We start from the raw sequence: 15,579 nt of genomic DNA, 5'->3' as shown, positions 1-15,579 counted from the left end.
AATGTTAAAAACAGTATTTTTTATTCACTTGGATAAACTGAAGCGAACAAAATAAAAATAATTAAATCTAATGCATATCTTTGTTCAAAAAATTGTACTTTTTAGAAAAAAATCTGATTTTGCAAGTAAAAATTGCAGCACATGTTTGAAGCTGCTGAGCTGAAGAAGTAAATAGTTACTTTCTGACTTTTTGGCGTGTTGTCAGATGGCGGTAACAAAAACCAACAAACATGAAAAATAAAAAAAAGCATGAAGATTTCGTTGTAAGTCTCAATTTATTAACAGTGTTAGGCAGCCAGCAAAGCATATAACGAAACACACAAAAATATAGAGAAAAATATCCTGTAAAGCATCTTGTTTCTTTTGTGTTTGAGAAAAATAGTGACAAGAATGATAATAAATGTTCCATAAAATAATTGTACCAAAACAAAAAACAACCTATGGTTAAAATTAAAAAAAACACAAATGAACTAAAGTGTTTTTGAAAAGAAAATGAACGAGATTTGTCACTAAAGGCACTAATTTGAAAACTAACACATGATAAAAAGCACCTAGCATCAAAAGTCTAACGAAACATAATATTTGAAGTCTTAAAAAGGAGCTGGCATAGAGCACCAAATCTTATAATGTCAGAGAGCGAACATTAATAGAACATATCAGGGAAATAACAAACAACAACAAGGAGAACAAAAATATGGCCGAAACCTTGAAATCACAAAATGTTAAAGCTCTGTAACTCAATAAAGAAAACGAATTCAAAACAAATCCGCTGTTTGTTGTTCTCGATTTACTTTCTAAAATAGAATCTGAAAAATTCCGACGTAAAATTATCAATAGGTCAAAATAGACTTAAAACAAGCCAATTAAGATTGCACTCCTTATTTGAGACCTTTGAATTGATTCAAATTCTTGCAGCTTTGATCTCTTGTTTAAGGTTTTTCCTTAATTAATTAGAAAACTCTATTTTCGTGAATTGTAAATACATTATTTAGATTTCATAGATGCTGCTATTGAGCCCTTCTAAAGTTTTGAGCATACGCCAACAACTCACAATTTTCGTTGTTCAGCGCTTTTAGCGTTAAGTTTGTTGAAAACCAATCAGATGATATAAATAGCAAGTGAGATGACGATGCGAACAAAAAATATACGTCATATAAATGCAAACAGCTTCATATTTGTTTGCAAAGCAATTTGACTGTTTGAGGGTTTAGTTTCTATTTTTAATCATAAAAGCTCGGGTTACTAGCGTTTCACAATATTAAATATAAAAATAATCAAAACCAGTTCAGTGGAGCTCTGGAAGCAAAAAAGATGTCTGAAAACATTGCACAGTATCAAAAATTACTTGCTTGTTCTACTTAAGATTTTTACACGAATTTGTAGCTTTAAGAAGTCTGAATTCATAACGATAGTTTTTTTTTTGCGTTCTGAACGAATTGAAACACCACTACAAAAAAGTTCAGAATACTGCGCATTTACACTAAGAACGTATATGTAATTACACTTTGCACTTCCAAATCAAAACCTCGATAACTTAAGGATGGCCACAGTTCAACAGCAAAAGTGGAATCAAGAAAAAATATACGAAGACACAGCCATGATATTATTTAATATCACTTGATCTGCTTGGTGTTTGCAACTGACAGTTGCAGAGCGGAAAGTAAAAAATTTCAAAAAAGAGGAAGCCTATTTCTTCAGGGGATGTTAAGACTCAGATTTGGCCCTTACAAGACCATAAGCTGCCGCTGGGGAAAGCAGAAATTGTCTTCAGGATCAAAATTTCGTTCTCAAGAATTTTATTGTTTTTAGGACACTATTAACGAGATCTTGCGAAAACTTTCCCTGTTGGCCCAACCAGATAATGATCAGGAAATTTTTGAGAGCAAAGTAGAACAAAATAAATTTACTTATCTTAGCAACCGGATACCTTCTTCCTCAAAAAATTTAAAGTAACGCTCTTTAATGTAAATTAAACATCTGATATATTTTGAACAAATATACAGCAAAAATTCTCAACTGATCACTCTATTTTTTTGGGACACAACACCTGCGTCAAGATTATAGGAGAGCCTGTGATAGACGAGTGCAGTTCTTTTCTTGCTAAAATAGCTCAAAGTTATCCAATCGGTAACTAATACGCGCTCTTGTTGATTATTATTATTTGTGATTTAAATATTTAACCCCCCCCCCCCCCCCCCCACTTGATTTCAAATTGAGACTCATAGCGCAAAACGGAACTTAGGCAGCTGTTTTTTCTTCGATTTGGTTCTATATTCACTAGCATGTATAACAAGTTTGTTGAAACTTACTTTGAAATTTTTCGAGAAAATGAAAGCAAAATTTGCTAAAATTTTGTTTAGCTAAAGTAGAGGTAGAAAACGTAACGTACAAACCTACATTTTTGAACCATCGAGATATTTGCTTTTTAATCAGACAAAATTTCCTCTAATTATAGTAATTGTCACATTGATTACTTTATTCAAAGTAATAAAAAATCAAATAACGCAAAAAGGGGCTTGATCTAATACTTTTATTAAAAAAAATTGTTGAACAGAAATAAAATGTATCGTTTAAAACAGCAAAAATGTCATTACAAAACATCAAGGAGTCCATAAACAGCTTCTACTAGACCTAGTCCCGTCACAAACATTCCCAAAGCGCATAGGAACAACCCAGTTATGCGAAGCACCCAAGATGTTGTGCCATTCCTGTACTTGTTCACGAGGAACCTAGATCTATTCATGTCTAGCAGGTCTGTGTCTGTAATTTGATGCTCTTCTAATGCCTCTTCGTAACTGTCAGAAGTGATTCTAGGTTGTTTCACAACGAATACTTGAGACCCCTCAGCTGAACCTTCGATGTTCTCTTCTGCGTCTCGATCCCCTCTTTCTTCGTCGCTTCTTTTCTTCCTCCTTTTCGAATAGAGAAAACGACCGTGTTCGTTCACGTATGTAGTTTGGATTAAAATGAGACCTGAAAGAAAAAAGGTGATTAGTTGTTAAATTTTGGCAACTCTTCATTTTTTTCCTCTTGTTAAACATGCTCATATATATTCAGAATTTTTCATCAAAACTGCTGCCATAACAAAAAACGCGCGTTTTTTTTTTCACGCAAGCTTTGATTAGTTTGCTATCTACAAGGAATACGGATCAATTTGCCGTCAGATTTAGGCTTCCAAAAAATGTTGAGAAATCACTGTTTTATTTTCTTTCGAATGTTTTAGTGAGTCCTGGACTTCAGATCAATTACTTACCTGGGCAAATGAGGTAGAAGTAAGCGGCGAATGATCCAGTGAATGCGACAGCCACGCTGATATCCGGCAATCCCAATGCCATGCCAAGAGTTAATACGAAGAAGACAATTGCAATTGTGTATCTCTGCAGTGGGGTGTGTGTCCTGGCCTCGTAGTCCTCATGGCGCTGGCTAATTGTGTTCACATAGAATTCTTTCCCAGATTTCCACATTTTTATCAGACTTTCCCTGTTGCAGAAAACATTTGCTATCATGTTTCTTATATATTTTCTTATATTTTCTAATCATTTGTTCAGAGGTCTAAATTAAACTATCGCCACCCGAGAACGAGAAAAACCAAGTTATCACAGATGTTCAATAACTAATCTCCGCTTAAAACGAGCCTCTCATACTGATACTTAAGAAAAAAATAAAATAAAGTTCCTAAAAGCATTCTGAGGAAAAATGTCATTTTAAAAATCCAACTCTTACAATGCAGAAACTATCGAGTGAAATAAGAAGAAAAACTAATAATTACGGGCAATAAATACACAATTTTTTGCTGTCTCTTTCTAAATTGCTCAAACCAATACTAACTTTGATACCCAGAACATGGTAGGATAGGACATGAGGACTGACAGGAGGACAGCTGCCTGTGCCACCAGTATCTTGTTGTCATCTGATTTGTAAGACAGAAGCACGTTGCTCTTCACCTGACAAACAAACAAACAAACAAACACTCTCATTATGTCACCCCATTACCCAGTGTCTTGAGTCTTGAAAGAAGAGTAGGGAAATGATTTGTAAGATGGGTATGAAGGGCGGGGTTATTATAAAGTAATCACAAAATGAACCCCCTCCACCCAAAAAATCGAGCTACCAGAGGTAATAGAACAGGTAATTTAAAGTAAAAGTGTTTTGTAATAATAACACACTTTGAACACTCAAAAATCATTTTGAATTGCGCTTGCTGGAAAAACTTTGCGTTCCTTGATATTTTGAAAGTTTTCGCAAATTCTCCGCTTTTTTTTGCTAGTTATTATTAGTCATAATAAATTGAGCAATGGAGAAAATGTCAAACCATGTGAAAAATGTCATACCTCAAGGCAAGCGAGTGAAAAGTACAACTTACATCTGCTCCATTGCGTAGATATCCAAACAGTCCGACAGGTAAATAAATTACACTGCAGATAAGGACACTTCCACTGATTGTGATCAAATAGTCTTTCACTGAAGGCTGTTTCAGTCCACCAAACACTGGGTATGCATTCGACATGCACTGAAATACACGATGCATAAGTTACTTCAGTGCTGGATTTGACACTGTTTATGGTATTATCAGTCTTCCTGTCTGATCAGCAAGTTTTTGGCTGATCAGCGTAAAAAGTCACCAGAAAATATTTTCAGTTCATGCAAATACAGCTCTAAAGATCTTTCTGTTTGTGATATTATGATTCAGAAACAACTCTATGAAAATATAAACAGTATTTAAGAAAAAGCAACAGACAAGGGAAATTTTCTGATGAATATTTTTAGTTCATACCTGATATGCGAGTAGAATAGTGGGGAAAGAGTCAAACACATCTGCGAAGTCTGCTGGACTAAAACAAAGCAATCCACCAATTCTTTTTTAATTGATTTAGGTAACCAGAATTGATATGTGTAGCAAGAATTACTAAGAAACCAAATCAATTTTTTTTCAAATACGCTATAGTCAAGAAACATTCCTAAAAAAACATTACAGCAAAAACCCTTACATTTGAGATGAAGAAAAATCAGAAAAATTTAGATTTTCTTTGTACATGGAATCTGCCTATTCAATTAATCTCTTCATGGTATTAAAATTTAACACTCAAGTTGATCTTGCATTGAACTCTCAAGATATAAACGATTTGTTAAGAATTCACAATCCGATTTTCTGCAATGCTTGAAAAAATAAATAGTTGTATAAATTGAGAAACAAAACCAATGCAGCAGAACTGATCAAGCAGGACACTCAACTCATGATTTTTTCCTGTTCTAAAATAGTTGGCAAGTTTTCCCTTCTGCAACAATTTGTACATTTACGGTTTTTAAACGGAAATTGCCTAATCATTTCCATCTGAACTTCATTGCCAAAAAAGTAAATTGGAGCATAAATGTGATTTTGTACAGTTGCACTTTGCATGTATTTGTTTGACATCGACAACGCAACCAATGTGAACTGAAGATCGGGCAATGAGAGAGGAATGAAATTAATTCAGAAACAAAAAACTTTGAGCTCATTGGTTAACGTATTGAGTCATAGTCAATATCTATTTTTCCATTAAATATATGTTTGCAAACTTTTTATATCCATTTATGGCGAGTAGTCAAAACGATATAAAAAATATGCAGAATTTTTCAATAATTTTTTGCTGTAAACTTTAAGAAAATATTCAATATTAAATGAAATTCAAGATTTTGATATGAAAAAAAAACTTTTTCAATTTCAATTTTTTGTAAAAAATATTTACGAAAGAAAAAATATTAATGTTTTCATAATACTCTTTCTTTACATCGCAAACAGTGTTTTTTAATTGGCAATTTTTTGTGGCTTTTTACAGTCAACAGTGAAATAAATTGGTATATTTGGACAAATCACGTCAGTATTTTTAGCGGGAAAAGAGATACGTTTACCTTGGAAAGCAAAAACGGAATTTTCCCCTGAAATTAAGGGATTGCGTAACGCAAATTGTCAACAAATACTTTCAACTAGCCAAAAACTTCTATCATAATACTCAATAACCATTTTCAAATAGTTTTGGTTTTGAAGTTCGAGCGAATCAGGCAATTCTTTTCCTATACCGGTATTAATATTTCGAGCGACCTTTCTGCAATCTGTTTAAGGACATAATACCGGATGCCAATACACCCAATGTGACGAAATGCCGAAAATATACCCAATATTTTATCCTAACTTTAAAACTACTAGAACGATTAAACATTTAGTGCTTTTGGCCATGCCTCTTGGCCCATAGCCATTCCTCATTGGCCGCTGGTATTTAATATGCAACTCTCTTAATTTAACATGGGATTAAACTATGAACTTAACTGTGAGAAAACATGCTTGCAATATCGAGTGATATTTTGTTATCGGATTATTCAACAATAAATTCAAAGGGAATAAATTGGGTATAATGGCATTGGGTATTTTGACACAATGGGTCTTTTGGCATTGAGTATTTTGTCATACAACGACTGCAATAAATCTTCAATTAGGTGCATTTTTGACTTATTAACACGTTGGTAACTATCATAGAAATACTTTAATATGACCATTCGCAAGTGTCTTTGTGGACAACAGTGACGTTCAGCGTGAACAGCAGTCATGAAATCCGAAATGTTTTTTCATGTGCTCAAGAGAAGGTATGGTTGGTAAAAATTGCAAAAATTTCAAAATTTGAGTAAATTTTTAGTCAAAATTTTCTGATCTTCTTTTCTTTATTAGTCAAACGAAACGCTCTAAAAATAGCGAATCAGACAAAAATGAAGGAATCTTGATTTTTGGAAGATTTGAAATCTCAACTGATTTGTTTTCCATCAAAAGCACTAATTATTTTCTGGACGATGAAAAGATTTGGAATAAATAAATGAAAATCCGATACCAATAAAAAAATATACTTTAAAAACTCTTCTGGGTGCATGGCCTTAATTTTTGATGCGAGTTAAATTAACGTAAGTGAAAGAAAGTTCAAGAAAAATTCATCTTTTTAGAGAACTTACAATTTATCGACAGTCGCGTTGTCTTTTGCATCTGAGTCGAAGTAGTCGATGACGATGACGATCATCAAGTAGACCATTGCGAAGACTCCTAGACTACTGGGCCACTTGAGGAAGTCGATGTTCTTTGCCAGACAGAGAGGGAGAATCACCACTGTGCATAGTAATGTGATGATGAATCTTCTGTCTAGGTACCACAAATCTGCTCTCTCGTCCGGGTCACTCCAGATACGGTCCACGACTGAAAAAGAAGATTACATCATCAAGATGATTATCTCAATTTGGATTTCTTTCCTGTTACACCGTGAAGGACTTTTTTGAATAAATTAGGTGATGGACAATAAATGTTTTTTTTTCAGTGACAATAGTCTCAACAAATAGGCTAAGGTAATCGTGCAAGACCTTTCAAAGCTCTTGTAAAAAGAAATGGTGATCAAATGAAAACCCTATAAATATATAAAAGCCGGAAATGTATCAAGCATGCTTCAAAATGGGTGGCAAGCTAACTTTGATCGGATTGGTCTCCGATAGTGATCATGTACAGGGTACATGTTCCTACATTAGAAGTGACCATGGCTAAGTGGAAGAGTGTCTCCATTAATGGACCACAGTAGAACCTCATGGCCTGGTAATACTCGACTGTCCTGGTCTCGTGATTGGCAAAGGCACACACTCCAAGTGATAACGCACACAACATTGCACACACCTAGACAGTAAACAAAAAACTTCTAATTTGAAATAACTATTAACTTGGTTACCATGACTAGGTTTATAAAACAGCAGATCACCAGTTTAACAAATCAATTTTCAACAGTTCATTTCGGTTTTCCAGATATGAAATACATGTTTCTATTCTCCCCACTTTGGTCAGGTAAGAAAAAAAACTCATAATTAATTAAACTTAATCAATCATGTTTTCATTTGCACTCTTCTAATTGAGAAAAGAGCGAACATAGTAAAAGCATTTTGGTTTTTGACTTGATTTCTCTTGAATCATATGGTATTAAAGGACAGTATAAAAAAGTAATCTAAACATATCTATCCATTACCATGGTCCGGGTTCAACCCAAAAATAAATGAGGTAAATTGATATGAATAAAAAAGTTTCTGCGAAAAAATGCCCACTTTTTAGAGGTGAATGCGTTAAATCTAGCGGTGAAATCTTTCTTCACCGCATTTATCGCTACAAACCCAGTTTATAGTTAATAATTTGCATTAACTTCATTCCTTACATTTTAAAGGTATTGCTTCAAAAATTTAAGGTTTGCAGCGGCAAAGATTAATTTTTAGCTCTGATATTTTGACCTTAAGTATACATAATAAAATGGAATCGTTAATACTAACAGCATAATTGAAGTGAGAAAGAAGAACAATCCAAAAGCATAAAGATTTTTTTTCCAGTAACTAATCCTATAATTTCATTGTGATCTTGAAAAAACAGGGAGCCTACATTTTGTTCCGGTTTCAAACGGTAGCTGTCGTGGCTTGCTTTTTAATGATCAGAAAACTATCCAAAAACCAATCAGATACAACCATTTCCCTATAAAAACTATCAATAGCAAACAATTCATAACAATACTCAAAAATGTCCATAAACGGCACAAATCTACCCTCATTGACCAACTTTCTTGAGTAGTATTAACAAAGAAATCTACTGGTTTTTATTCTTTAAGTACAGGCTTAATGCGATTTAGCCTAACAATATTAACACATACACAACATTGTTTTCAACAAATAGGCTCGATACTTGTCTTCCCCAAATAAAAATTGGACTCTGTTCAGTCAGATTTTTGACATAATTGTCTGCCAGATGAAGAGGAGCTCGAAAAATATCAAATATTTACATATTGTTCCTCTTCTGTCTTGAAAAAACGAAGACCCCTCAAAACTAAAAAAAAATATTTAATTAAACAAATAACGCATGTTTATATCAGAGGGTTGATGAAACCTAACAACAAAAATTACGGCCAAAACTGAAAATGTTTTAAGTTATGAAAAATCATCACGAATTAAAAATAGCCTGAACCCTGGCTATAAATAAAATGAAACCGTTAATGCAAACAGCGCACATCAAATGAGAATAAAATGAAATCAATTAAATTATTTTTTTCGGAAGCTAATTCTAAAAATTTCCAGAAAAACCAATCAGAAATAGCCATTTGCTTGAAAAACATCAAATACAAAATTCGCAATAAAATTTTTAAAAAATCACAGAACGAAAATCCAGCCTGGTTGGTCAAACTGGGAGGAAAGCTAGCAAAAAACCAATGTTTGTCTACTTTTTAAGTACAGGCTTAATGCAAAGAACAGATCCAAGTACAACAAAAAGGAGAGTAGAAAATTATTTAAATACTGTACGAAAATAATTGGACTTTGTTTAACAAAATCATTAACAACTAAAACTACCTAGTACGTTAAGGAGAGTGCTTCTGCGTTAGAAACCCGAGAAAACCCAACAGAAAAACCGTTTGGCTAAAACAAGCGCTTTCTTCTCTTGAAAGAATTGAACCCTCGTTACCATTAAAATGGAAAGGTGAATGCAATAAGCGCAAATGAGTTGAGAAAAAATGAAGATCGAAAATTGAAAGTTTTTTATTCCGAAAATTATTCTTATAATTTCATTGTGATCATTGTAAAAAAAACAAGGAATCAGTTTTTTTTCTGCTTCTAAACTCTAGCGGTCGGGGCCTGTTTTTCACTGCAATCAGAAGACGATCCCAAACGTATTCGGAAATCCCAAAATCAGAAACAACCATTTCTTTAAAAATTGTCCCAGTACATGAAGAAATCAAAGCATAGAGGTTTACCCTTACCAGGAATGTGCCTTTCATTTATGCCTGAAACTATTTACACATGAAGAAATTATTATACAGAAAAGGTTCCCAAAATACTTTTAAGGAAATAAATGAAAACAAAAAAGGAGGTAGAAAGTTAGGACTAAAAAACAACGCGAAATCAAAAAAAGGTACATATTTGTACGCATAATTCTTTCCATTATAGTTGCTCTCAGAGAGAAGTTTCCTAAGTTTTCGACACAACGTTAAAAGTCCGTATTTATTCCATTTTACAAAAACTGAACACAGTATAACTTCAAAATTAATATCTGTTGGGAACGCACCAAAATGAGTTGATGTAAAATTTGAAAAAGTACAACATTTATAGTATTATGATTTTTAAGAATTTTATTAAAGAGTATTTGATCACTGCCAGATACAAAATCTGTAAGATCTGTAATTCAATGTTTTTGACAGCAATAAATTCTTTCACAACTGCATTAACTCGGCAATAACATGTAACTAATGGGCTACTGGTCAAACTAAGCAGATCAATCCCTTTTCACGAGTTCTCTAAAAATGGTTGGCAGTCAACATTTTTTAAGAGATGATAAAACAGCTCTAATTTATCATTTCATTACAACGCAAATGCAGACTTGAATTGCGTTGATCAAATTTGACCGAGCGTGAAACTTAATTCCGTTTTGCTATCTTAAAAAGTGGGACTTACAAGAACTTTGCGGAATTGGGCTATATTCAAAGCTATGCTAGTGATACTGAACCTAACCGAATTACACCACGACAAAAACCAGCTAAAATCCGATCAGGTAGTCTAATATGCCAGTTCGAAAAAAAATTTAGTGATTTATGCTATTGTTGTTGAAACCCGACTTTTTGATATTTTGACCAGGTTTCAACTTTTCCGATTGCTCTTCTGTTTTTATTATGTCAGTCTTCTAGTAATCTTCTCTTTGTGCGATCACTGACTTCGTCAAAAAATATGCAGATTTTTTTGTTAAATTCTGTCGTGTCCTACAATTTGGGTGAGACATTTTCTAATAACGTTTTTTTTCAAAACCTTGTAGTCAGAGGCTTTGAAAATTTGACAAATTAACAAAAAAACACAATATTTGGCGTTTTAATTGTGATATTGCAGATTGTTATTTTGCAGGTTGAATTTGTAATTTTTTTGCAGAAAAAAAACTGTTTGGGTCAGCTCTGCAGCCTTCTTATGATTCAAGATATAGTGAAAAACAAAATTAATTCTGCGCTGATCTTAAATTTCTTTTCGTTTTTTTTTACATTACTTAAAATTGTTATAATATGAACTTTAGTTACTCCACTCGTGAATTTTTTGGTTGGAGTTGAAAGAAAATATTAGTAGAAGTTTTCTGAACGAATGAACAGGATCAGCTACCAAAAACGTGTTTGTTGAAAAATAAAATTCATCTAAAATTCTATTCGAACGCTTTCGCTATACGATTTCGTCACATCTATACAATTAGGTTTTCAAATTAAAAACCAAAAAAACTGAGCGTATTGCTGTCAAGATGCAATCAATGACTTGAGCTCTAAGAAATGCTGTGTTGTAAAACAAAATCATTCACGTTTTGTGAATTTCATTGTTGGAAAATTCTATCTAATTTCTTGTTTATGAAGTTACCAAGAAGTACTCACCGCCAAGATTGGCAAGCTGAGGTAAAGACCGGATTTAGCAAAGGCCTGAGGAAAAGCAAGGGTTCCAGCACCAAGGGCAGCATTGGAGATTATAAAGACCCCAGCAAAGGCTGTCGTCGGCTTCCGCTCATAGTCCATTACAAGAAAGGACATGATGATAAACTAATTCTTTTATAACTAATCAATAATTTCTAATGAATCAGTAGATGCTTGGAAGCTATAAATAGTTATAAACAAAAACAATAAAAAGTAAGTATAATTAAATGCCCAGAAATTATTAATTTTATAACTAAGCAGTATATGATGCAGGTTATAAACTTAAACTCATAAACCTCTCAAAATTATGGAAATCTACTTCTTAGCAATAATAAAATGATAAACAAATTCAAATTTAAAAGGAAATTTATAAGTAAAGTTTGAAAGCGAACCTGTTCCAATTGTAAATGGGCATCTTTCTCTTCGTAAAGAACGGTATCTATTTGATTGCTCTCGATCGACTTTTGAATCACTCAAAACATCTCTCGTATTTGCTTTTGCGAAATACCTTTATTGCTGTTATGGTTAATAGTTCAAAATTTGGTAAATAAATATATCCAAACAATTTCTACGACGCTTTTAATTAGGTAATTTCTTCCTCATGTAGTTTGTACGTTTGAACAATTGATCTAACAAATTTCGACGCAAATTTGGTCACGCGGACGCAATTTTCAGTCAAATTGACGCAATGAAATATCTCAAAATTGTGAAATTGTCCATATCGCAATTTAATATCAATTACCAAAGATATTTGAGTGTCTCATTGATATTGGGTGGATTTTGGACTGGTCTTTTGAAGCAACAATTAAAGTTGGGCGTCGTAATTGTTCATAATTATGCCGATCACGTTGGCTAAACCAAAGTAAACTATTTTTGGTCTCAACTTGAGCGACACAGTTTGAGACACGTTTTCTTTAATTGATATTTGACTCCAATGTCCTTGAAATATGAAACGCATTTCATTAATTGTCAATGTCTATAATATTTGGAGTATCGTAATAACAAAATCGTGCCGCTAAATATTGAATTGCTATAAATGGGAATAAAATTCAATATAAATGGGCTATTGAAAATTTTGGACTTATTTTCAAGCCACATATTTGCTTAATAATGGCATCTCGTACCAGGATGGAATAAAATTATTAAAGATTAAACGGACCATATTATGGTCGGCATCCATACAGGACGTAGAAGCTCATTTTATGGTCTAGTTACGAATAATAGTAATATATCATGCGTTGTGAGTTTTATCCTTTGCGGTTTGGTAACAGCGATTGTTGATCTATATTTTTGGGTAGAATTTTTAGACCTGGATATTAAGTGTCTCAGTTCCAATGTGATTCAGGAGTAAAATTTGTCGAGCTGACGTGAAACTCCTTTAGCTATATATAATCAAAGTACTACCTTTCTAGATTGATAACAGAAACGTTATTCTGGGTCTACAAATAAGCTATAAAGGAAGATGACCTCCGTAAAGTTCTAGCAGACTAATTATGAGAATAATGAGAATCAGTTGGTGATGCATGCACAGTTCCGGACATCTCAGAACATTCCAAATTCAGTGATAAATTCAACAGAATACTTTTGTTGTCTTCTGTTTTACGTTAAGAGACGGCTATAGTAAGAAAGATGCAATAGTAGTGCAGTACCTGTTATATAATTTATTACTTAGTCAAATCAACGCAGTAAACTTGGTTTTATAAAATATAGTAACGTTGAACACAAATTTGTTCACAACGTATTTATGCCGATTCAAGTCATTTCAGGTCAAAAGAACAACGATTAAAATACAAAACAGTTGCAAAACCAGCGAAAATCGACAACAATTATCTTGCTCTTTATAAGTAGCTGAGCATATTATCAAAATGTGGAAAAAATTTGGATGAAATGAAATTTTTCAAAACTAGCGAATGACTTTTGAGGATAACCTACAAGGTATTTGCGATCAAAAAGTTTTACACAATCTGAATCGGATCTTTTCCGTTTGTGCCCTCCCTCCAACCCCCCCCCCCCCCTGTAGCAGTGCTACATACAGTACAAAACTCAATCAATTTTAGTGCTATCTGATGCAATCCTACTGAGCTATTGCTGTAGTCTATGTCGACATAGTGAATCAAACAATCATATTATGCCAGCTGGCAGAAAGGATAAACCATCACTATAAAAAGCAGTGAATTTGTACTAGAAGCACTTTTTACAACTCTGCGAGGATTCAATCCACTGGATGGCGATTCAAGCCCAGTAGCAGAGGAATAGCCGCAAACAACAACAAGCTCAGCTGAGCGCAGCGGCTAAATGCTTAGCGATTTGGCTCGAGCAGTAAGAGCTAATGCTTAACTTATTTCCTCACATTATAAATACATACATATATGCGCTATAACAGATAGTGATGACTGTAACTAAGTACTTGTTTCAAATTCACCGTCTCATTATCCACGCATATTTTTTGCTCTAAAATCTGGTGCGCCGAGCAGCAAAAAATTCACACCTTAAGAATGTGAGACTTTATTCTCTTTGTTAATTATTACCGATTTTTTCTCTTCTTTTTTTTGTCCCCGGAGGGATGAATTTTTTGCATTGTTTTTCTTGTTACCAATAGTTATTAATCTGATTGCGGACGACTGCGATGTTCAATTGATCAGTCAGATACATTCAATTATTATTGAAAACGCCAAAAAGAGCGTTAATTTTATTTGTTTGCCTATAATGGCTTCTTGGTGAGGCAGATAATATTACCGATACATTGGTACCTGAAGACTATTGAAGTATTGCCGTAACAGATGTGTCAATAAAACACAATAACTGGATGCAACAAAGCGGTACAAGAAGACAAGGAGATCTGTATCAACCAAAGAAGAAGTCATATTCATAAACTGAAAAAACTTTCAATTTTCTCAAAAGTGGGGTGAGATGTAGCAGTGCTACATGCAATACAGAAACTCAATCATTTTTAGTGCTATCTGATTCACTCCTACTGTGCTATTGCTGTAGTATATGTCGACATAGTGAATCAACCAATCACATTATGCCAGCTGGCAGAAAGGATAAACCATCACTATAAAAAGCAGTGAATTTGTACTAGAAGCACTTTTTCCAACTTTGCAAGGATTCAATCAACTGGATGGCGACTCAAATCCAGAAGCAGAAGAACAGCCGCAAACAACAACGAGCTCAGCTGAGCGCAGCGGCTAAATGCTCAGCGATTCAGCTCGAGCAGCAAGAGCTAATGCTTAGATTATCTCCTCACATTATAAATACATACAATTATGCGCTATAACAGATATTGATGACTGTAACTAAGTACTTTTTTGCATTTTAACATCTCATAATTCACGCATTTTTTTAATTCTAAAACCCCTTCCCTTTAGTGGGCGCATATTATTTGCATTCCCCCGACGCACGTGCCATATTTTTTCAAAATGAATTTCTATGTAATGATCCATGCTCTGTAACTGGGGGCGCAAAACGTAGTTGAGGGGGGGGGGGGAACGGAAAAGATCCGCTAAATCTTATCCGATGATTTGCTGAAATGAAAATCAAGAATCCTAACCAATTTTCTCAAGAGAATGCCAGAGGCACAGGTGAACAAATTATTTGTTCAAAAAATTTTGCAAAAACTTTCTTTTCAAACTGAGCGCACTAAACTCCTTGAATAAAACTTCCTAAACGCAAACGCGCTAAAAACTGAGGTGAAAACAATGAGTATAAAGAGTTTTTACTGCAAGCAAACGAGAAAAATTAACTCATTTCTTCCTATAAGAAAAATTAACTCGTTTCTTGCTATAAGAATTAAACATTTCAGAGCTGAGAGCTTATTAGGACAACTACTTTCAAAACAGTTGACAAAAATGAAGTTAGCATCAAAAAATGAGCTTCAATTTGTAACAACAAAGCCCAAAGTACACTGGTTTATTATAAATTAATCAGTTTCGATTTTTCAGTTTCTGTGAGGTTGACAGTTCGTGATGATTTCTGATGCTACTTTTTTCTGCATACTTGATTGAACTCTTGTTAACCATGTCAAATCAGCATAGAGCAGTGATGGTGCATATAAGGCAAATAATCAACTGGTCATCAATGTTGTTGACACACACACACACACACATATATATATATATAT

At 33.7% G+C, this 15,579-nt stretch overlaps 2 protein-coding genes across 2 annotated transcripts in view; both read right to left on the bottom strand.

Annotated features, from left to right (window-relative positions):
• The window catches only part of LOC142338350 (very long chain fatty acid elongase 4-like), a 115,355-nt gene that overhangs the window by 78,020 nt on the left and 21,756 nt on the right, over positions 1 to 15,579 (bottom strand). The gene's annotated exons all lie outside the window — the stretch shown is intronic.
• Positions 2,538 to 12,611, bottom strand: LOC142338349 (sodium-coupled neutral amino acid transporter 7-like). The gene is made up of 8 exons (XM_075388060.1): positions 11,424 to 12,611; positions 7,480 to 7,678; positions 6,976 to 7,213; positions 4,775 to 4,832; positions 4,364 to 4,510; positions 3,829 to 3,944; positions 3,254 to 3,480; positions 2,538 to 2,973 (listed from the first exon to the last, which is right to left on the bottom strand). Exons 1-8 carry the CDS (start codon positions 11,574 to 11,576, stop codon positions 2,591 to 2,593), a joined length of 1,521 nt encoding a protein of 506 aa, XP_075244175.1. The 5' UTR covers positions 11,577 to 12,611; the 3' UTR covers positions 2,538 to 2,590.

This window comes from Convolutriloba macropyga, chromosome 4 (assembly GCF_964194025.1).
Source record: "Convolutriloba macropyga chromosome 4, txConMacr16.3, whole genome shotgun sequence".
Taxonomy (NCBI): Eukaryota; Metazoa; Xenacoelomorpha; order Acoela; family Convolutidae; genus Convolutriloba; species Convolutriloba macropyga.
This window is presented reverse-complemented; position numbering and strand designations above follow the sequence as displayed.